The following is a 24,231-nucleotide window of genomic DNA, read 5'->3' on the forward strand; positions in this document are numbered from 1 at the left end:
GTGTTTGGTTTATGGTTTCAGTCCGTGATGGCAGAGTAAAGGAACCCCTCCGAGAGCTCATGGCTTTATTCATAATCATGAGGCAGAGAGAGAGAGAGAGAGAAAGAGAGAGAGAGAGAGAGAGAGAGAGAGAGAGAGAATGCTCCAACTAGGAAGCTTAGGCCAGAAGATGGCAATGAGTTTGAAGTCATCCTGAACTATATTATGAATTCCAGCCCCATTATTTGCCCAGCCTGCATTCTTGTGACATCACTAGCTACGACTTGGATCCTGACTTTCCTCTGTGGTCTCTTACCCTGGAGATAGGGGTTAGGTGGGGGGTCTCCTTGCGGTCTTGCTGCTAATACCAGGACACCTCAGCACAGGCTAAGGACTGAGCTTTTGAGGTGGGGACTGGGGCTACTCTGTAGTGATTTCAGGCCAGGCACAACTGCTTGCAGGCTTCTGCAAGGGTGTCAGTCAGAGTGCAGGGGGACTGGCAGCCTAGGCAGGTCCTTATCCTGTCAACCCCATGGCCACCCACTGATCCTAGTCCAGCTCAGATCTTTACCCTATCTATGAACAGGGTTCCTTTTCCTGCCATCCTACCTCCCAGTCTCCTCACAGCACTGCTCACTGCCCACTCATCCGCCCCTTACTCTAGGCATTGCCACCTTCCTCAGCCCACTGATCTCAGACATTTCCCCCAGCTCATTTTTTGAGTCTGAGCCCTGCATGACTTTCTGTTTCTCAGCACAGACTGAATCGAATCACTAGGAGCCAAAGAGAAAGGAAACTGAAACCAGAGCCTGCAGTGACTGGGAAATGCAAGAGGGAAGGGGAGAAGAGGAAGGGGGAGGGATGAAGGGCGTGTAAAACAACAGCACACCACTGGGAGACATCTGAGGGCACTGAATCTGCCTTACCTATCCACCATACCTTCTCGATCCACAGAAACCACATTTGATTCCCCTGCAAGAGCCACCAGCATGGACAGGGTGCTGGCCACAAACCCCACCCTCAGCCTGGAGGCAGAGGTCAAAACCCTGTGACAGGACTCTGCTCCTTAGAGGACAAAAGAGGAGCTTGGTATCTGTCCTGCCAGTTCCCTGGGCAGGCAGCTCAGAAAAGACCTGCATCAAGCAATTCCCTGGGCTCTGAGGAGAGGTGCTTACTTCCTGAGCTGGGGGAAGTTCTTGGCAGAGCAGGGGTCTTCTCTGAAGAGTAGGACAAGGTCATATGGGCCTGTCTTCATGAGGGCCAGCACCTGTCACCTTCACCAGCCCTGCAGGAGCAGTGTGTTCAACCCTCAGGACCTGCTGTCACAAGGGAGACTGGCAGGGTTCCTCAATGATTCCTGGGATGGTTTTTCTCTGGCCTTCCCTGCATGGGATTGCTCTGCATAGCAAAGGGACTTCAGTCCCCTCCTTCCCTTACACAATAAGGGTTTGGTTCCATCCAGGCCATGGGACCCCCTAAGCTGCAGTTGGGGTAAAGACTGATACTCTTTCATCACAGCAGTCTGTGGGGGCCGGTTGTCAGAGACCCAGCTAACCTAAGGGAGTTGGGAGGGGGCAGTGACTCCTGTGAGACAATGTTAGCTCCTGGGAGGTGCCAGTATGCACAAACATAAGAGTCCCACAGGAGGCCACCATTTCTGTTCATCTTCAACCAGGGCAAATCAGAGGCTCACAGCACAAGGAGACCCGAAGGGAACAAACCAATGGAAAGAGGGAGGTGACAGGGTCTGAGGTTGGGGTAAGTAAGAAGCAGAGGGGACCAGCTGCCACTGACACAGCTTATGGAAATCCAGGTGCAGCTGGAGTGGCCCAGTGAAAAGGGAAGGCTTGTCTAGGCTGTGTTCAGCTGAGAGGAGGTCAGACTGTTGGAGCAGAAAGTGCAGCACAGAGCTGGGCTGGTCCTGAGGGAAAGCAGGCACTGTCTGAGCTGGTGTTCATGTAGCAGGTCTTGGTGGGTTGAACCATCGGCACAGCATGTGATTAGTATGAATGATAACCTGGGTTCAATTCCCAGCACTAAAACAATAAAGAAAAAGTCACCCCCATTGTCTGCACACTTGCTTTCTTTCTGATAAAGCTAACAAACCAACAAACAAAAAATAGCTGTTAAGCTGGTCTTTGTTCCTCTCAGTCTAAAAATTTTAAAAAATATGTATTTTTGTTTGTGTGCATTTTGTCTGCATGTGTATATGGGCATCGTGTACATGCTGGATACCTGTGAGGTCACAGGAGGGAGCTTTTATCTCTTGTGATTTGAGGAACAATTGGGTGTGAGCCACCCTGTGGGTAGTGGGAACCAAAGCCACACCCTCTACCAGAGCAGCAAGTGCTCTAAATGCTGAGCCATCTCTCTAGCTCCTCTAACTACTTAAAAAATTTACTTTTGTTTTATGTGCATATGTGTGCACCTGCATGTTTGTCTGTGTACCACATGTATATGATACCCGAAGAGGCCAGAAGAAGGCATTGGATTCCCTAAAACTTGAGTTACAGGCAGTTCTGAGCCACCTGATGTGCCTAGAAATGAACCTGGGTCCTCTGCAAACATAGAAAGCGCTCTTAACCTCTGAGCCATTTCTTCAGTCCCTTTCTGGCTAGTTTAAAAATACCCTTTGTTATGATTAATTTGGAACAATTTGATCTAATGGGCCTGGGAGTTTATTTTGAGTGTCCCATGTCTGAGTTTTGTTGATTTTCTTTGATCTTTATGGTTGTCATTAAGATCGAGAAATTCATATTTATTGTTTCTTCAAATATTTTCTGCTCATTTACCATTGTCATGAGGGTTCTGACACTGTATATAAGAGTCCTTGAACTCAGCAGTCTTTGATGGAGCATTTCTGAGGAGTGTGCCCTTACTTTTGCTTTACCCTCATCTAGGACTCTGTGAACAACCTCTGCAGGCAGTATGAGGAGAAGGTACGGCCCTGCATTGACCTCATCGACTCCCTGCGGGCCCTGGGTGTGGAGCAGGACCTGGCCCTGCCTGCCATTGCAGTCATCGGGGACCAGAGCTCAGGGAAGAGCTCTGTGCTGGAAGCACTGTCAGGAGTGGCCCTCCCCAGAGGCAGTGGTGAGAGCTCAGTGCTTATTGCCTAGCTAGGCTGTGGGGCTTGGGACTCAAAATATAGAAACAGATTCCCTCCCAGTTTGGGCTCACAGCACAATGAAGGTTAAGATGGTCTTCCTTCTTGGCTTGTGGGCAGCCTTTCTTCTATACAGCCTTGCATTTTCCTTCTCATCTCACAAGGGCACCAGTCTCAGTGAGTGGTTAGGGCTCCATCCATGCAACTTCTCAAGGCCTCCATCTGCCCAAGTTACCTCCTTTAGGGCTCTGTATCCAACTGTGGTTGTCCCGACCCGCAGGACAGCAACCTAGAGCAAAGAAGTCCTGGGAGGGGAATGGAGACAAGAGACGCAAGAGAATGACCACAAGACAGGATTCTGATCAAGTGGCAAAATTTATTTTTTTCAGGCTAGCTTATATAGTCAGTAGTATGGGGTAAAGAGGAGGCAGAGAAGAGGCCAAGAGCCAGGTGTTAGTTTAAGCAGGATGTTAGAAAACTATAGAAAGAGGATGTTGGCAGGGTAAAAATTTCATGGGTGGTGGGGAGAGGGAGGGTTACCTAGGTGAGTGGTGGGATTCGGGAGGTTTGCTTAGGTGAGTGGTCTTGTGGTTGGAACAAAGGATTGATGTCTGGGTCATGTTGTTCCTTCTGGGTGCTCATGCTTCTAGAAGCCATTTATAATCAAAAGGCAGTTTCTATAACCGTGTGGCTTGCCAAGTTTGGCCTAAAGGTTCATGCCAAGCTGTATGGCTCCCAACATCCAACAGTCACTGTAGGTGTTGGGGCTGAGCACATGTGCTGGGTGTTAGGGTGGCTTTCAGTCCATCACATGGTCCCATTGTATATTTGTGGAATCTTAGTTTGTAGAAGATCTGACTAAATGCCAAGAACTGTATATGCACAATTTCTTTTCTGAGCCCCTCCCATGAATGGCCCATCCCCTAGGCACATAAAGGTTGGTGCTCAGGCTGGGGTTGCTGTTTGAGTTTTAAGACCTAGGAGGTCAGTGATGGCTCTATCAATGTGGGTGAGATGTGACAGGGAGACAGGAATTTGGCAGAAGTTTGTAATAGGGGCTTGAAGCTGCCTGAGGGACTAGTGAGTGGGTGTGTAAGGGGGTAGGAGAAGATGTTTGCATGTGAATGAATGCTTCTCCACTATAGTCTGATGCCTCTGGAGCTGGGGCACCCAGCTTGCTTCCCATTGCTTGATAAAGACAATGACCAAAAGCCACATGGGGAGTAAGGGGTTTGTTGGCCTTACTTGTCCAGATCACAGACCATTATAGAGGGAAGCCAAGAGAAGAACTCAAAGTAGGAACCTGGAGGCAGTAACTAAAGCAGAGGCCACGGAGGGGTGCTGCTTACTAGCTTGTTCCTCATGGTTTGCTTAGCCTGCTTTCTCATAGAACCCAGGACCACCTGCCTAGGGGTGGCATCACTAACAGTTAGGTGGGTCCCCCATATCAACCATTAGCCAAGGACAGACCTCACAGCATTTTCTCATTGAGGTTCCCTCTTCCCAGATGGCTCCAGTTTTCAAGTTGACAAAAAAAAAATAAATGAACAACAACAACAAAAAGCCCACAACCCAATAAACACAAGAAGGTACCACATTGTGGACAGAAGTTTCTGTCCTGCCTGGTCCCACAGTCCTTTAGGCCCAAATAAACACACAGAGGCTTATATTAATTATAAACTGTTTGGCTGATGGCTCAGGCTTCTTACTGACTAGCTCTCTCTTAATTACTAAGCCATTTCTATTCATCTATGTAGCTCCACATAGTCTTGGCTTATTGGTGATGCCCAGGACTCTTCCTTCCTTGGCAGCTACAGCTACATGGCAACTGTTCCCTGCCTTCCCTCTTCCTGCAATTCTCCTAGTCTGGTAGCTCCGCCTATGCTTCCTGCCAATCAGCATTTATTCATAAACCAATAAGAGAAACATATATTCTCAACATACCAAGGGACATTCCCCAACACCACACCATGAGGAAGAAGGAGCCTCAAGCAGATGGTTATCTGGTTCCCAGTGCATAGACTTGGGGTCAGCCTGGATTTAAGGCATCAGGTAACGAGAATGAGACCAGAAAGGTTTAGGTTTTCAGATGGGTATGTGAGATAGTGAGGGCCATTTGTCAAAGGCTTTCTGTGGCAAAGCACAAGATTGATGTGGCTGCTGTATCTTAGGTATCGTTACCAGGTGCCCTCTGGTGCTGAAGCTGAAGCAGCTGGGACAGGGAGAGGAATGGAGAGGCAAGGTCACCTATAAGGACACTGAGGTTGAGGTCTCAGACCCCACAGAAGTGGAAGGAGAAATCAATAAAGGTATGCACATGCCCACATTGGCTCCTCATTCTGGTCAGGCAGTAGACAGAGAATCCCCAGGACTGTTCACACTCTCCAATTTCTGGGCCTTTCCACATTGGGAGCCTTCCTGTACTTGGGCCCACGGGTTCTAGAGCATTGCCATTTAATGTCATGGCCTCATTGAGTATATGTGGCCATTGGAAAAGACAAACCCTGTTACACATCAGAAGAAAACATCTCAAACACACTGTGACTGCTGAGTCGAGCAGGGCGAATTTAGATAACAACTTGATGCAAGGGTTACCATCCTAGATTCTGTTACTAAGGGCAAGTCTGCTAACAGACACCTGCATCCAGGCCTCCTCCTGTCCAGGATGAGCTCATTGCCTCCCTGGATGTCCATTCATGCTTGAGGGGTCCCTATTGTGCACTTGTGGTTCTCCCCTGACAGTGCCAGAAGGGTTCAAGGAAGAATGTCCCTCTCTGCTGAGAGCAGCTTCCTCACCTTCTAGCTGATAGGAAGCAGAAAGAACTACAGGAAGGGGCAGAAATGATACATTAAACACCAGTGTCCTGTCCATAGTGATCTCCTACTTCTAGTTAGATCCCATCTCCCAAGCTTCTGGAATCTTCTAACATAATTTCACAACCAGAAAACCAATCTTTCAGTATAGAAGCATTCTAGAGGTAACATTTCACATCCAAAATATCACAAAATGTTTCCCCAGAAGTCTCTGTAATATTATGTGCCCCCTAAACTTCATTGGGCTTTCATTTTTCCTTCTCCCAGCCCAGAACTTCATTGCTGGGAAAGGGCTGGGGATCAGTGATGAGCTCATTAGCCTGGAGGTCAGCTCCCCCAATGTTCCAGACCTGACCTTGATTGACCTGCCTGGGATCACCAGGGTGGCTGTAGGCAACCAGCCTGCAGACATTGGATACCAGGTGAGACTCTAGATTCCACTCTGACTCACACTGGAATGCAAGGGGCACTGGAGTATGTCCATGGCTATGTCTAAGAGGGACCCTGTGGAGGTGGGAGTGAGGCTGGATGGCCAGGATTCACTACAGAGGGTGCAGTCCATGGAATCCAGGACCTGAAGCAAGTGGATGGTCACAACCATCTTACTCCCAATCCTGCCTCCATAGCTAGGAGTTGCCATCTCATTTCTTACAGATCAAGAGACTCATCAAGACATATATCCAGAAACAGGAGACCATCAACCTGGTGGTGGTCCCCAGTAATGTGGACATCGCCACCACGGAGGCACTGAGCATGGCTCAGGAGGTGGACCCTGAAGGGGACAGGACCATAGGTGAGGAGAGTGGGAGATGACAGTGGTGTGTGGGTACCAGTGGGGACACATCCCCTGGATCCAGTTGGAGCAAGCTCAGTGCATACCCAGGGTCCCACTGAGTTGGGATCAAGTGACCCCCTTCATCTCATCTCCCTGGTAGATGAGAAGTCAGAGGTGGACAAGCATGGGGAGCAGTCATATTTGCTCAGATTCACTGGCTTAGGAGCCATGGTAAGGTCCACACAGAGAGTAAGGATTCACAGCTGTGGTCTCTCTGGGAGGTGGCCATGGAGAGGTGTTAGGAAAGAGCCTGCAGCTAATCGAGGGGCTTCATTGTCTTCATAAGGACACCTGCACATATCTCTGTACATTCTACATGATTTCTCTAGCTACCTTGTCTACCTCACAAAGGATGCTTTCTCCATGATGAAACACCATGCCCAAAAACAAGTTGGGGAAGAAAGGGTTTATTTCAGCTTACACTTCCAGGTGACAGTCTGTAATGTTTGAAAGAAAATGGCCCCCAAAAGGAGTGTCACTATTAGGAGGTGTGGCCTTGTTGGAGGAAGTGTGTCACTATTGAGGCGGGCTTTGAGGTCTCTTTTGCTCAAGCTTCCCTCAGTGTGACTGTCAGTTGACTTCCTGTTGAATGCAAGACATAGCAGTCTCAGCTCCAGCACCATGTCTGCCTGTCCACTGCCATGCTCCCCATCATGATGATAATGGACTGAACCTCTGAAACTGTAAGCCACCACCTCAATGAAATGCATTCTTGGTAAGAGTTGCTGTGGTCATGGTGTCTATTCACAACAATAAAAACCCTAACCAAGATGTAGTCCATCACTGAGAGAAGTTAGGGCAGGAACTCAAACAGTAGGAACCTGAAGGCAAAAGCTGATGCAGAGGCCATGGAGGAGTGCTGCTTGCTCAGCCTGCTTACTTATAGAACCCAGAACCACCAGTCCAGGGATGGCACCACCCTGATAGGAAGGCTGGGCCCTTCCCTATCAGTCACTAATTAAGAAAATGCCCTAAGGATTTCCTACAGCCCAATCTATGGAGGCTCTTTATTTCTTTTCTTTTTTTGCCTTTTGTTTGTTTGTTTTTGTTTGTTTGTTTGTTTGTTTGTTTGATACAGAGGTTTCTCCTGCCCTGGCTGTCCTGGAACTCAAGTTGTAGACCAGCCTGGCCTTAACCTCATAGAGATCTGCCTGCCTCTGCCTCCCAAGTGTTGGGATTAAACACATGAACCACCATGCCCAGTGGGAGGCATTTTCTTAACTGAGGTTCCCTCTTCTCAGATGGCATTAGCTTGTGTCAAGTTGATCTAAAACTATCCAGCACATGTGGGAAGTAGGCCTTGGCTCCTGGTGGCTGGTGAGAGCTGTGCTTCCTGATAGCTTGGGGGCAGTGTGTCCTCTGATCTCAATGCCTGTCCCGTAGGGATCTTGACCAAGCCTGATCTGGTGGACAGAGGTACTGAAGACAAGGTCGTTGATGTGGTGCGGAACCTGGTGTACCACCTGAAGAAGGGCTACATGATAGTCAAGTGCAGAGGCCAGCAGGATGTCCAGAAGCGGCTGGACCTGGCTGAGGCCCTAAAGATGGAGCAAGCCTTCTTCAAGGAGCACCCATACTTCAGGTGCCTCCACCGTGCTGTTCCGTACTGGTCAAGAGCAGACTTGACATGAGGAGTGTGCGTGTGTGTGAGGGGAGGTAGTTTGTGGCATGTACAGGCACCACAGTGCACATGTGGAGAACAGAGAACAGTTTGTGGGAATTGGTTCTTTTCTTCCACCATGGTGGATCCAGGGATTGAACTCAGGTGGTAAGAGTTGGAGGGAGACACCTCTACCCAATGTATGAAGACCTGCATCTATATGCTTTGTGTATATTCATGTGTGTTATGCATTAGTGTATGTACTCATATGTGTAGACTATTATGGATGGGTATACGTATGCTAAAATGTGTATTATACATGCAATTGTGCGTGTGTATATGTACTCACATATCAAATACAGAAGGATATACTTGTGTGTGTCACATATAGAAGGTGTGTTCATGAGTGTTCATGTGTATCACACATAGAATGGGATATTGTGCCATGATAACGTATCTGTAGTTGCGTACATGTTCTGGGGAGAACAGATTTTACTCTGATCATTAATGTGCTGAGGGGGATTGTGGCAGCCCATTGTGGAGCTATCCTAGCTTGTTCCCCTGTATCATTGTACAGAACCATCTCTGGGTACTCCACGAGTACCAGTCTCAAGGCACCCACTCATTGATAGTACCCAAACTGGGCCTGGCCTTCCCACAGCAGGCAGCAGACTTGTGTTCTGACAAAGTCTAATGGGATCCTCTCTCCTGTTCCCTCAGAGTTCTTCTGGAGGATGGGAAGGCCACAGTGCCCTGTCTGGCAGAGAGACTGACCACGGAGCTCATCTCACACATCTGTGTAAGCTGGGATGGTTGTGTCTACATCAAGCTGAGCTGGGACTGGTATAGTCTTGGGCACACAAGCTGGTCAATACCTCTTTGCATTGACATGTTGTGTTTGTGAGTCAGTGACTCCAGCATAGAGAAGGCTTTGTGTGGTGTCTGCTGCTGTCACCCTTAGGGTCCGGATGGCATGGCTGTAAAGCCCCTCATTCTGGAGCTGATCTCGAGAGCCTGAGTTCAGATGGGCTCTTCAGACAGAAGCCATGTTCACTTTCTCTGACCTGTGGAGTCTGCATCTCAAACCACCTGGGGAGTTGAGAATACGCAGCATATGTGGATTTAGTGTCCAGACCTGTTTGAGGACTGCTGTGGAAAGATACTCAGCAGTGATCTTCACCTCCCGGGCTCTTCCTGTGTTCATGATCTTCATGCAGTCCCCAGGCTGCAGGTGGAGATCAGGGCACCTCGGGGCACCATGATCTTAAGGCTCTCTGAGCTGCCTTGATGCAGACAGAGGCAGGCCTGTTCTGCTGAGCTCTGAGCCCCGAGATGCCCTGGGGACAGCAAGCTGCAGAGATCTGTTGAAAATAACACATGAGTTGAAGGGTCTCATGTTAGTCCAGCTGCTGTCATCTCAGAAGCTTCTAGAAGATGCTCTGTAGAGTGTCTCTGCATAGAGTCATGTTTTGATCTGTAAGGAACTGTCTCTGGGTGGTTCTTTTAAGCAGTAACCATGTGTAGTGGGCAGTTTTACAGAGTTGTATGCCCAGGGCAGGTGTGGGGGTAGACCTGAGTGACAAGGGTGCCTCCAAAGCATGACTGTGCACCAGGGAAGCCTTGAAAGACTGTTAGAATGTCACAGGCATGGGCAGGAAATCCTGTCTGCCAAGACTCACTGGCTGAGGAGCCATGGGAAGTCTGAAGTGAGTGAGGGATGAACAGCTTGTGTCACCGCCATGCTTCTGAGCATCTTGGGGCCTCCTTGGCACTCCCAGTCTGTATGTTTATGCCACACTCATTTCTGTCTACTTCAGAAATCGCTGCCACTACTGGAAAATCAAATAAAGGAGAGTCACCAGAGGACAAGCGAGGAGCTGCAGAAGTTCGGCATAGATATACCAGAAGACAATAATGAGAGAGCTTTCTTTCTGATCGATGTGGGTATCACTTGTGACTTCCCAGGGAGAATCCCTATATCACTGTCTTAGAGGGATCTCTTCTGTCTTCAGTTTCCTAAGATGGACAGAAACACATTCTGGCCACCAATAGTACTAACACTAATGGGGACCAACACTAATGGTTGAAAGTAGGGTGGAGCTAGTTAGGACTGGGGGCACTGGGAGAAGGGGCAGGATTTCCTGATGCCAAAGACATTTCTCTCTATTATTTCACATGGCTCAACAACCATCAGGGCATGCATGTCCTCTACCCACCTGATCCTTGTATGTGAATTATTTCCTTCATAGAAAATTAATGCCTTCAATAAGGATATCACTGCTTTGGTACAAGCCCAGGAAACCGTATCAGCGGGAGGCAGCCGGCTGTTTACCAACCTGAGAAATAAGTTTCTTGACTGGAGTAATTATATTGAGAAACATTTCACAAAAAGTGAGTGTCCATTTGGGTTGGTGTACTTGATACTTTGGTAACTTGAATTCAATTGCTATGGCCAAAAGAAGGTGTTGCCTGAAGTTCAAGGTCAAGGCACCAGATGAGGTGTCTGGTGAGGGTACCATACCTGCTTCCAAGATGGCACCATCTAGCCCGGTCTTCATGTGTGGAGGGTGACAGCCAGCTTCCTTTGGCTTCTGTTCTGAGGACACAGACACCCTCTGTGAGGGTGAGGCCAGAATGTGCTAGTCACTTCTTAAAGGCCTGCTTTTCAATGCCAGTACAGTAGGGATGAAGTTCAGCGTGTGACCTGGGGGGACATGTTCCTCCCACAGCAGGGACTCTGGGCTCCACCTTTGACCTGTGATTTGGGGGAGACTTTGAAGTATTATGCAGTGGGTGAGGATGGCTGGAGTGTGAACACAGGAGCCACATTTACTTTGAGTCGCAACCCCCAAGCTACCTGTTCCTCATTCATAAGTACATCTAGAGAAAAATGTGGGTTAATTACCCTAGCTAATTATGGCTTTTGGAAAAATCTATGCTCCTTGAACAGAAAGCAGATGGATATGGTGTGTATGGTCTGGGGAGGCCTGGGCAGACAAAAATCACAGGTACAACTAACTACAGGGCTAGAGAGAGGGAGGAGCGTGAAGGACAGATTTCGAGAAGAGCAACAGCTCCTCAAGGTGACAGAAAGGTGTCAGAAACAGGCAGTTTGGATCATAGCACAGGCCTGTGACATGCTAGAAGCATGCTCACTGTAAATGAGTTCTACTGCATGTGAAATGGCAACACAGACATTTCCTATGGGACTGCTTACCCTCCCTAGACGGGATAGCTAGCACACCATCAGGTCTACAGTGGGAGCCTTCGGAAGGCTCTGCTTCTGATGGGATGGAAGTTGTTTTGGAAGCAGGGAGAGGAACTAAGCATTTTATTTCATGTACACTTGGGCCCTCCAGGTGCCTGTCTGCTTCCCCTGCTGCCTCCTCCCATGGTGTGTTTTGACCCTTCTTCTCTGCTCAAAACCAAATGGACTCATAAATCCTCACACACAAGGTTGTTTGGAGGTCATATCTTCCTCTGGTTTCCTCTTGCTATATTCTGCTGTGGCCTCTGTATATGTGCATTTCACTTTGAAAGAAGTGACCTTTGACACAGTTTTCTGATTGTTTTAAAGGAACATGTCAACATTTAACTCACTTCATGTTTTTGTTTGTTTGTTTGGTTGCTTTTTTTGGTACTCATCTTTTTAGAAAGACAATAGTTGGATTAATTAATTAATCAACCAATTAATTAATTAATAAAGCCATGCAATATGCATTCTGTAACAACAATTCTTTCAACCCTAGGTTCTGCTGAGATACACAGCCAGATCCAAGTATTTGAAAAACAGTATCGTGGCCGGGAGCTGCCAGGGTTTGCGAACTATAAGACATTTGAGAACATTATCAAAAAGCAAATAAAAGTCCTAGAAGAGCCTGCCGTGGTCATGCTACACGAGGTCACTGGTGAGTGCTGTCCTGAGTCATTGGGGAGTGCTGCATAGGGTCACCGGTGAGTGGTACAGGGGTCACTGAGGAGCACCCCCCCACCTGCACTTTTGCCATTTCATTTCTGGAGCAGGAGGTATCAGCATCCAAGGCAGCTTTACACCTCAGAGCTCTCATCCAGGCAGGTGGCAGGCTTTCTGAGCTTTAGATGCCACTGTGGTAATTCAGTCCATTCTGACCCTGTGGGCAGGCACAGGGATTTGCTTGTCAGAGGGCAGAGTCACCTAACCTCCTAGGCCCTTGCTGAACCTCTTCAGGAGCACAGCCAGAGTCCTTTGTGCCAGGTGAAGCTGGTCCTCACTCACTGCAGTGCTCCTGCCTCAGTCTCCTCTCTGCTCCCTGTCTCCTGGGCTCAGTGCCAACTCACTTCCGCTGTCCAGCTGAAGGCCCAGTTGAACCTCAACCGTCTCCTGCCTTCAGACTACCTGCGATTGGTACAGACCCCACAGGTCCCAAACTCCTGTCCTTCAATACAGTAGTACTCAGAGGCCTCCCGTTCCCTTGGCTGGCCCACTCTATCTGAGTTCTTGATATCCTCTCTTCAGGTTTGGTGATCGCAGAACTTGGGAACAGGCTTCACTGACATTGTGTGCTATGTGGAAATTACAAAGGAGGCAGAGGCTTTGTCACTGTGGGGTTGGGGTGTACCTCCTTCCTAGCAGAGATGTACAGTATAGAACCTGACACTACAGTCAATGTTAGATGTATGTGAGGAAACTGAGACAAATGGAAGTTTCTTTCTTTTATTGTTTTAAGGCAAAAATGGGGAAGATGACATACGATCTCAGATCACAGGGACTGGAGAGGCAGCTCAGTCAGTATATCGTTCACCTTGAAAGCATGAGGGCCTGAGTCCAATCCCTAGAGCCCACATAAAAAGCTGAGTGGAGTAATAAGCACTGTGGAGCCAGAGATGGGGCAATTGGGAGGAGGATCTGAGGCTCACTAGCTAGTCAACTTGTCCTACTTGCAAGCTCCAGGCTAGGTAGAGACCCTGCTTCATGAAAAAAAAAAATGTTGAACAATGCCTATGTTGAACCCTGGAGATTGTGCCCTGACTTCTGTCAGGTGATCATGTCTACATTCTGTCCTGCATGACATCTAGGCTTTAGTGACTTATATGACAACATTCGCCAGCAGAAGTAATTTCTCCAGAGTAGAGGAACTAAAGTTAACATTCCAACTTCTGTAAATGCTTCTTGTGTTTATTTCATGTGGATAACTGGGCACTTGGGGTCACAGACAGGAGTGAGATGGAGGTAACAGGTTCTGGACAAGGAATTGCTATATTTGTAATTTGCTAGAAGTATCCTTTGAAGCTAGTTAGGAACCAGGGTATAATCCATGCCAAGAGATAGTGAGGTTTCAGATACTTGCAGAGTTCCTCAGCTACAGAGCACACCCTCCTCTTCACAGGGGTTAGAAGAGAAGGCAGAGAGGGACCATGGAGAAAACTTTGTTTTAGTCACATTAATCTAGCTTTTCTATTCAGAGTACAGATGATCTTACCAATATTTAACTTTTTCCTTTTTCATCAGACATGGTCCGAATCGCCTTCACAGGGGTTTCGTTAAACAATTTCGGTGAACTTTTTAACCTCCACAGTGCTGCCAAGGTAAATCCAACTACCTGTTTTTTTTTTTTTTTTTAAGAATAATAAATAAGCATGATTTCTTGGTTTGAGATTATTCCTGCTTTCTTTTGTCTGTTCAGAGAAATGAAGAATCAAGTTTACGTTTGTGTCTTCATGACAATGCTACAGTTCTTCTGGTTAAAGCAGACATGAGAAGAGAAAGAAGGGAGGTGGGGGATGAATTCATAGGCGAGACACTGAAACCCACAGGCCCAAGGAGTCTTGTTAGGCAGGAGCATGGTTCCATGCAGAGGAAGTAAACCTACTCTGGATACCCCACAGGAACAGGAAATGTAATAAAAATGGGAGGATCCTGTCTGCCATTCTCTGCATTCCCTGACAGATGTTTACCTGTGACAAAGGGCTTGCTTTGGCTTACAGTTTGAGGGGATACAGTCCACCCTTGCAGGGTAGGATGAGTGCTGCCCTCAGCCCTTCCTCCCATTCATTCAGTCCAGAGCCCCACACCACGGATAGTGCTGCCCTCAATAGGGTGCCGTCCCACCTCTCTGGAAACACCTCAGAGACCAGTCTCCAGAGCGATCCTAAATCCAGTCAAGCTGACCATCACAGCAGGGAGCAGCCCACACCTGGCTCAGGCTTCCCTCTGGTTCCCACCCTCAGCTGGTAGGGTGGCATGGATGAGTTGAGCAAGGAGCTACAGGGGCTGTCCCCAGCGATACCTGTGTTTGTTCTTGATGGGTGGCCTGATGCTTGTGGCTACATCAGGCATCCTGTGTTCTTACTCTGCCTCATGTGTTTCTTGATGGCTGTTGTAGCAAGCCATCAAGTTCTGGTTGGACTATCTTTGGGTCGCCAGCCCCCAAATAATGACACAGAGACTGAGTAATGATGAAAGCTTGGCCATTCGCTTAGGCTTTTCCCCAACTAGCTCTTATAGCTTAAATTAACCCATTTATATTAATCTATGTTCTGTCAAGTGGCATTACCTCATCTCTGTACTGTCTCTCCTTGCAGTCCAAAATTGAAGACATCAGATTAAATCAAGAAAAAGAAGCTGAAGAACTGATCCGGCTTCACTTCAAGATGGAACAGATTGTCTACTGCCAGGACCAAGTTTACAGAGGAGCCTTGAAGAAGGTCAGAGAGACGGATGCCGAGAAAGAGAAGACTAAGGTTCAACCAGCTACCTTTCTCTATAACTCTGAACTTCTTCAAAAGGACCTGTCTACCACTGAGATGACCCAGCACCTGAATGCCTACTACGAGGTAAGTGTGGGAATGACCCAGAGTTGGGCTTCCAGGTCATGCCCTCTCCTCAGTGCACATTTCTGTGTAGGGGTTATGTGTGTAAAGAATCCACCAGCAGGGATTCCTTCCTCACAGGGAACCTTAGCTGATCCCCAGAGCCCTCAGTCACAAAGGGGTTACCTCCCAGGCTCAGCTGGTAGTCTCCATAAACCACTTCCATGGCACTAGTCCCAGAAAGACCCAGCTCAGTAGTGGGAGGGCTATTTTCCCAGCCCTGCATTGGTTGTATTTTAAACAGACTTTGTCTTTCTGGGGTTCTAGCAAAGTTCCTAGGATCTTCTTGTGCATCTTAAGTCACTTCAGATATTTATTAACATATTTTTTTAAAGGTGGGATCTCATTTTGTAGCCTAGGCTGCTTTAGAGCTCACAAGGTCCAGGGTGGCCCCAAACTCCCAGGGTGGAATGCCCTCCCACCTCAGACTCCAGAGTGCTTCATAATGTCATTATACCTCTGACATACCTGGATTCTTAGCCTTCAGCATCAAGCAGGCTCAGGCATTGGCATGTGTCCTTGGAGGATGTTCTGGACCTTACTCTGAAAGGCCCTCTGACCTGTACACTGTGTTTCCTAGGCACTGTGCTGCTCCAGTGGTGGCCCTGCAGTATGTTAGGGGCAGTGTGTTCCCTTGGCATAGCTCCTGTGTCTAGTGCACCATGCAGTTTGGCCTCTTGGCACCCCATGGCTTACTTATCTTCTTTGCTTTAATTCTGGTAAAGCATGCACTTCAACTACTGCTAGGTGTAATAATTTAGACATTGGATACCTTTATATTGACACCAGGCCCTCCCAGGACTTTTCATCTGCCACAAACAACATTATCTCCATTAAATACTGACTCTAGTTCTCCCCAAACCCCAGCTACCACCTTTCTACTTTCTATCTGGGGGCATGACCACTCCCAGGGACCTCCTTCTAGTGTAATCACATCACAGAGCATCTGTCCTTCCTGCTTGGCTTATTTCTCAGAACATAATGTCGAGGTCCCTGAATGTTGTAGAGGAAGTGAGGGGTCTTTGTCTGCAGGTATCAGCCTTTCTTTACAGAGATCTGCCATGTGGAGATGCAGATGTGTAATGTGAGGTTTCTCTGTGCTATCTGTGGATCATCTTCGGGCTCATTTTACCACTTTCAATTGAGTCCATTCATGTTGCGGAGTTCTTCTCACCAGCCTGGTCCTACAGCCTCGCCAGTTCCAAATGAACACCCAGACAAGAGTTATAAAACTCTTGGCCAGTGACTAGGGCTTCTTATTGCCTGGCTCTGTCTGAATTGTTAACCCATTTCTATTAATCTAAGTATTTCATGTGGTCTCTTTACCAGAGAACACCTGGTGCCTGGTAAAGTCCTCTCTTCCCAGTATCACATCAGGAATCCTTTCTGCCTACACTTCCCAGAATTCTCCTCATCTCCTAGACCCGCCTGTCTTACTGCCTTACTGGCCACTAGCCACACAGTGTTTTATTCATCAATCAATAAGAGAATATATATACAGTAGGACTTCCCCCATCACATCCATTTGATGGGATGGCCAGGGAAGCTGGTAGGGCAGAGTCCCAACAAACTGATACCTGCCCAGGCCATGCTCTGCTTGTATGCTAAAGAGGGTGAGACCAGGCCAGTACTGTGTACCTGTTAGGGTCTCCCCCTTGGAAACCTGGTTCCCTCTGGCACTCACTGTTGTTCTTTTGTTTAAATTTAAAAATTAGAAAGTTGCGAGATAGAAACCGGGCACGATGGAACACGAACCATACAGAGTACATTAACTAGTTTATTACAGGGCGGGAGAAGGAGAGCGTGAGAGGGAGAGACAGAGAGAGAGGGTAAGAGAGAGACAGGAAGGTAAGAGAGAGAGTGTGTAAGAGGAAGAGGAAGAAGAGACGAAGAGGAAGGGAAAAGAGGGGCGACCATCTGGAGATGCTCACTTAAAAGGGGGAGCTCGAACATGTGTACTGAGACCTTAGGCAGCCCCATGATGAGTGAAGTAGCAATGATGTGGCCACGCCCTTGTGCGTGCCCTGCCTGGTGTGTGTGTGTGTGTGTGTGTGTGTGTGTGTGTGTGTGTGTGTGTGTCTGTCTGTCTGTCTGTCTGTCTGTCTGTCTGTCTCTTAAAAGGATACTTTGCACCTGGGCTGACCGGTACTGCCTGAGTGCATTCTGCCAGGTAACAGGGGCGGGCCAGCATGATGCCTGAACCTTTCACTCACAGCTCTTTATTTCCACTTTCAACCCCTCTGCGACCTGCCCCTGCTTCTAGGAGTGCAGAAGGAGCCTCGGGAGACAGATCCCTCTGATCATCCAGTACTTTATGCTGCAAAGATTTGGGGAAGAGATAGAGAAAGCCATGCTTCAGCTCTTACAGGACAAGGTTAACTGTAGCCGGCTCTTGGCTGAGCGGAAAGACACCACAGAGAAGAGGAAGTTCCTGAAGAGGCGGCTTTCAAGGCTGGACCAGGCTTGGCACAAGCTTGCCAAATTCTCCTACTGATCAAGCTTTCAAGCCTGCCCTGCATATCTGTGGCATGGCGTGGACCAAGGGTTGCTTTGAGGGAAAAATATCTCAGCCCACACTCTATCAGTTGTACCCCTTTAATGTTGTATAGTCTGAACCTTTTACTTGTTACCATTTAGAGTTAGCAAATTAAAAACAAACAAACAAACAAACCTCCCAAACCCTTTCATTTTTCCCCTTCAATCACTGCATGGGGCTGAGACAATAGATCTAGCAGTGAGACAAACCTTAAAATAAGTCCGTGTCTGTCCATGCACATATGTGTGTGTCTGTGTTTCTCCGTGTGTGTGTCTGTGTTGTGTAGGTTGAAGAACAACCTCGGGTGTCAATCTGCTTTTTGAGCAGGATCTCTCACTGGCCTCGAACTTCCCCACACAGCCCTGCTTGCTAACCCCTAGCCTCCAGATCTCTTGTCTCTGCCTCCCATCTCACTGTCACTGGGATAGCAGATATGTGTCACTGTGCCTGGCTTTGTATGTGAGTTCTGGGTATTTGAACTCAGGTCCCTGTGTTTGTAACACTCATCCATCTCTCTAGTCCTAAAAAATGGTGTTTTTAAAAAATTATGGACCATATCACTGAAAGTGAGAACCTAGAGACTTGAGAACATCCTTCTGGGTCCCAATTTTCTTTCTAGCATGACGGTCAAGCACAAATGTACGTAGAGAATTTAAAGATAAAACTTGATTTAGAAATCTGTAACAGTCTGGGCAAGACCTGTCAGCAGAGTGGAAGGATAGACATTTGATAAAGCTGTCTGGGAAAGCTACATAAATTTAAAAATAACTAAGAATCGGTCCGTCCACAAAGCTTCTCAACAGCTCCACCTAGTGACAGACATGTGAAATCACACCTGCAAAGACACCAAAATAAAACCCGAAGGGAAGTGTCTCCCTGGCGATTAAAAAACAGCATCCTGGGTGTTTCTAGGCTCACTGATGCCTGGAAAGGTTTTGCTTATATTTTGAGATAGGATCTCACAATGTAGCCCAGCTGGTTTTGAACTCACAATCCTTCTGTCACAGCCACAGCCTCCCTTGTTGAGTACTGAAGCATACCACTGTACTAGTTTAAATGGTGTTTGAATGCTTTGAAAAATTTTCCATTTCCTCCTCTTGAGGACAGTGTTAATAAGGGTGTACAGTCATGGAAGAGCCTATATTGTGCACCTCTCATGTCACATACAGGGTATGGATGTGTGTGCATATGGGCAGCTATGTTTGCCTCTCTGTGGGGCCAGGGCTCAACTTTAGGTATCTTTCTCTATTGCTCCCACCTTACTTTGTGAGACAGTCTCTTACCAAACTTGGAGTTTGTCCTTCTAGTTAAACAGGCTGGCCAGAGAGCCCAGAGAATCCACTTGTCTCTATCCTCACAGTCCCCCAGCCCTGGGGTTAGAGATGTTTGTATTTTCACACCTGGCTTTTTACATGGGTGCTAGAGATTCAAACTCAGCCCTCACGTTTGCATAGCAAGTACTTCACCCACTGACCTATCTTCCTGGCTCCTGGAGAGCCTGTTTTAGGAAACTAAATCACAGTTCACAGATGTTTGGTTTGCTGAGTACTTCAGCTTCTCCTCAGAGGGGTCTTCTCCAAGGCTGGACCATACAGATGGTAATGCACGTCGATGTGGCTCAGGATGTGGGAGCATTTTAGAGATGATCAAGGGGAGGGGGGAGGGGACACACCAGGGCAAACACTGTGGCCTTGCATCTTTATAGCGGGTTTTCAGGTTCTGGGGGGCCACCTCTCCTCTCATTCTGGCATGCTCTCCCTTTCAATCACTGGGCATGGGCCCTCCTTCCACTCACTGTATCATTGGTCTTTTCCAGAGACCCATAGTATGGAAGGGGTAGAAATAATGGCTGTGACCTGCAGGAACTCCAGAGCTGAGACCTAAGAGGCATGGCATGAGGTTAAAGAAACAGTTCTGAACTTAACAAATGGAAAGCATTGTTTATTCAGACCAAGTCAGACAATCTCACTCCTTGTCAGTGATATACATCTTTGTGGGATGGGCAAGTACAAAAATAAGATTATTCTAGAAAACTCCAGGTTTGGAGGGCCCAGTCATCAAGTGGGTGCTTGTCAGTAGCCAGGAAGCCACTTAGTGGCACAGATGTCTCTCTGTTCCACACATTATCGTAACCACAGGTTGATTTGTAATCAGTCAGTGCCCAGACTCAGAACCACAAATGGAGATTCCCATCATCCAATCAGAAGCATCTTCAGAAATACAATTTATACCCCAGAACCCTGTATGAAAATGTGCAAAAAAGAAATGAGAGCTACATAAAATTCATTTTGCAAAGCACTATTTCCTGCCCCTTCTAGAATTCAGTAGAAGGCTTGGATCATGTATTTGTTTGTTTATTTATAGACAAGGTCTCACCATGTAATTCTGGGTGGCCTGGGACTCACTGTGTACACTAGGCTGGCATTGACCTCACAGAGATCTACTTGCCTCTGCCTCCCAAGTGCTGGGATTAAAGGCATGTGCCACCATGTTCATGGCTTAGAGCTCATGAACTAGGAGACATGGGTGGCCCATTCGGTGCATCTTAAACCTTAGGATACTAAACTATGCAGACGAACTGAGGTAGTAGGAAAAAGCCTTTTTAAACTCCACAACTTTAGCTTTCACTAGAACTCAAGAACCCCACCTAGATATGTCTGTCGTTGTTTTTCTTCTCTTTTCTTTTTCTTTTTTCTTTCTTTTTTTTGGGGGGGGGGTTCGAGACAGGGTTTCTCTGTGTAGCTTTGGAGCCTATCCTGGCACTCTCTCTGGAGACCAGGCTGGCCTCGAACTCACAGAGATCCACCTGCCTCTGTCTCCCGAGTGCTGGGATTAAAGACATGCACCACCAATGCCCGGCCTGCTTTTCTTTTCTTTTTATCTCTGAAAGGGGTTACTCAATGCTCTCTTAACACTGCATTCTTCATTCAGCAGTACCCACTCTGGCAATGTGGGGGCCCCTGTGAGTTTTCTTCCCCAGGTAGAATGCCACAGCTTACTTATCTCAGAAGGTTCTAGCAATGTCCATAAAGAACAATGAGCAGAAAACAGCAAGCCCAGCCCCCTCCTCTGATCTGTGCACCTGTTGTGAATACTAACTATCTAATTCCCACCCCACCAAAGAAGACCCTGCAGAGAGACTCCAGTGTTGAAGCAGGTGGGGCTGTGCAGGGGGCTCTGGGTCAGTCTCCTTTTACAGACACCGATGTGAACATAACTGCTCAGCTGAAGTGAGGGCTGGCCATGCCTCTATCAGCTGCAGTTATGAAGCATATGGGTAAAAACTCATGTTGGCTGTGTGCTCTACTCTGACTGATGTGTGGGGCACACCATGTGCTACAGCTTAGACCATCCCAGTTGGTGTCACACAAATAAATCTCCGTTTGTAAATGGTGGTCTGTGTGCCTGACTCTACCATTCCTAAATGGATTACTTAATGTCCTCCTCTTTCTGGCTGTCACTGGGATACTAATACAATTGAAGGCTTGGTCAAGGAACACAGAATCCCTGACAGGGGTTTGAATTTATGGTCCAGCCTTCACCTACCATCTTCTCTTTAAGAGTAACTGTACTGTAAAAACTATAGGGCACAGTTAAATTTAGAAACATAGGCTATCTGACTATAACAACTGATGCAAAATCCAAAGTAAGCTTTGCGGGTTAGGAGGAAAAATCACTGCCCTTTGTGGATGACATTGTAAGTGCTCACCCACCCCTAATGAATTTCTCATTCATGAGCTTTGTAGACACATGGGTGTCACCAGGAGGATTGGCTTGGTTTTCAAAATCTTTAGCAGCCTGGCAACTGCTTCAGTTCCCTCTGACCCAGTGTGGTTGCCCAGACTGTAATGCAGATGCTCAGGTTCACCACGCAGACTCTGAATAAGACTGGGTACTTCTGCACCCTGAGATCCATGAGACCTACTCCTGTAAAAGACCAGGGCCACTGAAGACCTGGCACAAAGCCGACAACAGCAGGAGGGAGCTCCGTCCACTCAAGCTCTTCTCTCTGGCTATGCCCCTGATGGAAGCCATCCCTGAAGGAATATGGCCATGATCTGATGGCTTTTAAAGTGGGTGGGTAGCCCATTAGTGCTTGCTATTATGGAATTGTCCAACCTCAGTTGTCAGGAGACCTTCCTGCAAATACAGTCCCCCAAAATAACTTGGTGAAGTCAGTGCAGCCTGAGTAACTTTCCCTTGCCAGGGTCCTGCTCTGGAACCCAGGCATTTCTGGTCTTTCTGAATAGACATCTTCTAAACATATAAATGGCCCTCTGTTAAATGTTCAGTGGCCAATGATCAACTTGAACGGTTTCTTTTGGAAATTCCTAAAATGTAGGCCATGCTGAAAAACCGGTGTACAGTGGGTTGTCCACATTGTCTGGAGAGATGCCAGCTTTCTAGACCATCCAGGAACTACAGACTGAGATGGGAGTACGTCTCTATCCTGACTCCTTCAGTCCTTGTCCCCCTCTAAGAGTCTAGACTTTATCAACTCCCAGTCATCCTTAACTCTTTACTGATGGAATTGACCAACCCATATTTGGCTCAGGCAACATGCAGGCTACCGGCCTCCCACATACCTTCTTTGTCAAGAATGACTTCAATGTTTGATCCCTCACTGGTTGGGGATGGGGGGAGGCGGTGGTAGCTCCATAAAAGAAACAACACCTCTGACAGAGTAAGCAATTTTGAGGGTGAAAGAAAGCGAATACCTAGAATTGAAACACACTTTTCAACAGCTTTAACCTTCCCTTATTCCGTGAGCTTGTTTTAATCACATTATGGCTCTCTCATCTAACCGTCTCAAACTGCTTTGCTGCCAAGTTCAGGTCTGCAATTCTTAAAACTTACCGAAGACCACATATTCATGTGGACTTTCCTGGGAGTAAATACCTACAGTTTTGTGTGGCGTTTAGTTGCTTTTCCTTAGAAAATAGTGATTATTTTTTCCCCTGTAAATGTGCCAATAATCAATTCTAGTAAGTTCATGCAAAAGAAAACACACTGGGATGCTGTCCAGCTATTTGGTTTCTACTAATAAATATAAGGTCTGTGAAATTCAACTATCCTTGGCTGTGGAACAGATTTCTGGATAGTGGTCTATTCCTGGGGAGGAAGCTGGAACTCAAAACCCAACCAGGCATAGCTGTTCCACCAGACCAATTTAGCAAATCCCCGTTCTTAATTAACTCATTAAGTAGTCCCTCCCCACCTTTTAATTAAGAGAATGGGATCCACTTTAGTAAATCTCGTCCTCAAAGCTCCATGGGGTCCTTACTACTGCTTTCTGGAAATTACTTGACTTTCATACTTTTCTGACCCAAGTGTGTCTCTAACCCAAACCTCTGGGTTTCAGGACCAGCTGGATAAATTCTTTCCAAAAATGCTCAGACTTGGGATGTACCTGGAAGAACACATCCCATAGTCATGTGCAGCACATCTGTCTCTTTAAGTCCAGGCACTTGTTTCTGGCTCAAAAAAGATGCAAGAAAATGCAGTTCATACCAGGAGATTGGACACAGATCACGGGCAGCTCTCAATGCAGGGAGATAGATCCATCTTATTTCTTGCTGTTGTTTGGAAAATAACATTAGCTACCTGAAGGCGGGATTTATTTCCAGACTTCTGTTTTTTCAAGACAGGGTTTCTCTGTGTAGCCCTGGCTGTCCTGGAACTCACTAATGCAGATCAAGCTGGCCTCAAACTCACAAAGATCGGCAGGGATCAGACCTCCTGAGTGCCGGCATCAAAGGGGTATACACCATTACCACCCAGCTAATTCCATACTTCTAAATAATTTGTCAGGAAGAGAACATTAACTTATTTAAAACAATTGTTTACATCAAAGTGAAGCCTCGTTTCTCATCAGAGCTGGCAGGTTTAGGACAAACTGATGCAAAGCTGCATCTTGGGGGGGAGGGGAATCCCTATTTGCCAGTGTTTTCCTCATCCTATTAGAAGTAAAACTGAGACTCTCAAAAGGGTGCTACTTCAATTCCTGTTTGAGGCAAACCTTCCTGAAAGTCTGCCAAGTGAAGTCTCAATTTGCAGAACTGGAGAAGGTGGGCGTCACCACAGTTTTGAATTCAAAGGCAGTACATGCCAGGAAAATGTCCCAAATTCAACCGTCTACTTCATTCTGGTTGCTAAGCTAGGCTTTTGTAACTTAAGTATACCCATTAAAATGTCACACCCAGTGGTATCTCAGATACAAAGATAGATACATTTGATATGAAATATAGAAAATAGCAATACTCTTCCACCTTCCTGAACACCCTGCTTGTTGGCGTCCTGGACTGTGATATGGGCACCCACTAACCTGGTGTGGCAGGGACCTTCCACACTTCAGAACCTGGACCCAATACAAAGGATCAGATATTGTGAGTGTGAAAACTCTGTCTGTATCAGGGAGTCACAGTCCTCACTGCACAGGGAAGCGGGGCAGAGTCTGGGGGAACCTGGTTCATTTCCACGAAAACCTGCCTAGCAGACAGGAATCAATGGGA

General features: G+C 47.2%; 1 protein-coding gene across 1 annotated transcript; it reads left to right on the plus strand.

Moving 5' to 3' along the window:
- The first annotated feature begins 2,188 nt into the window (after positions 1–2,188).
- On the plus strand, positions 2,189–17,854 carry LOC100764653 (interferon-induced GTP-binding protein Mx1-like). The gene is made up of 13 exons (XM_035443432.1): positions 2,189–2,221; positions 2,880–3,072; positions 5,257–5,394; positions 6,167–6,321; positions 6,554–6,692; positions 8,118–8,316; positions 9,055–9,133; positions 10,152–10,274; positions 10,584–10,725; positions 12,084–12,242; positions 13,823–13,899; positions 14,896–15,147; positions 17,447–17,854. The coding sequence occupies exons 1-13, from the start codon at positions 2,189–2,191 to the stop codon at positions 17,675–17,677; spliced, it is 1,920 nt and encodes a 639-aa protein (XP_035299323.1). The 3' UTR covers positions 17,678–17,854.
- Positions 17,855–24,231: the final 6,377 nt, after the last annotated feature.

Source organism: Cricetulus griseus, chromosome 4 (assembly GCF_003668045.3).
Source record: "Cricetulus griseus strain 17A/GY chromosome 4, alternate assembly CriGri-PICRH-1.0, whole genome shotgun sequence".
Lineage (NCBI taxonomy): Eukaryota > Metazoa > Chordata > Mammalia > Rodentia > Cricetidae > Cricetulus > Cricetulus griseus.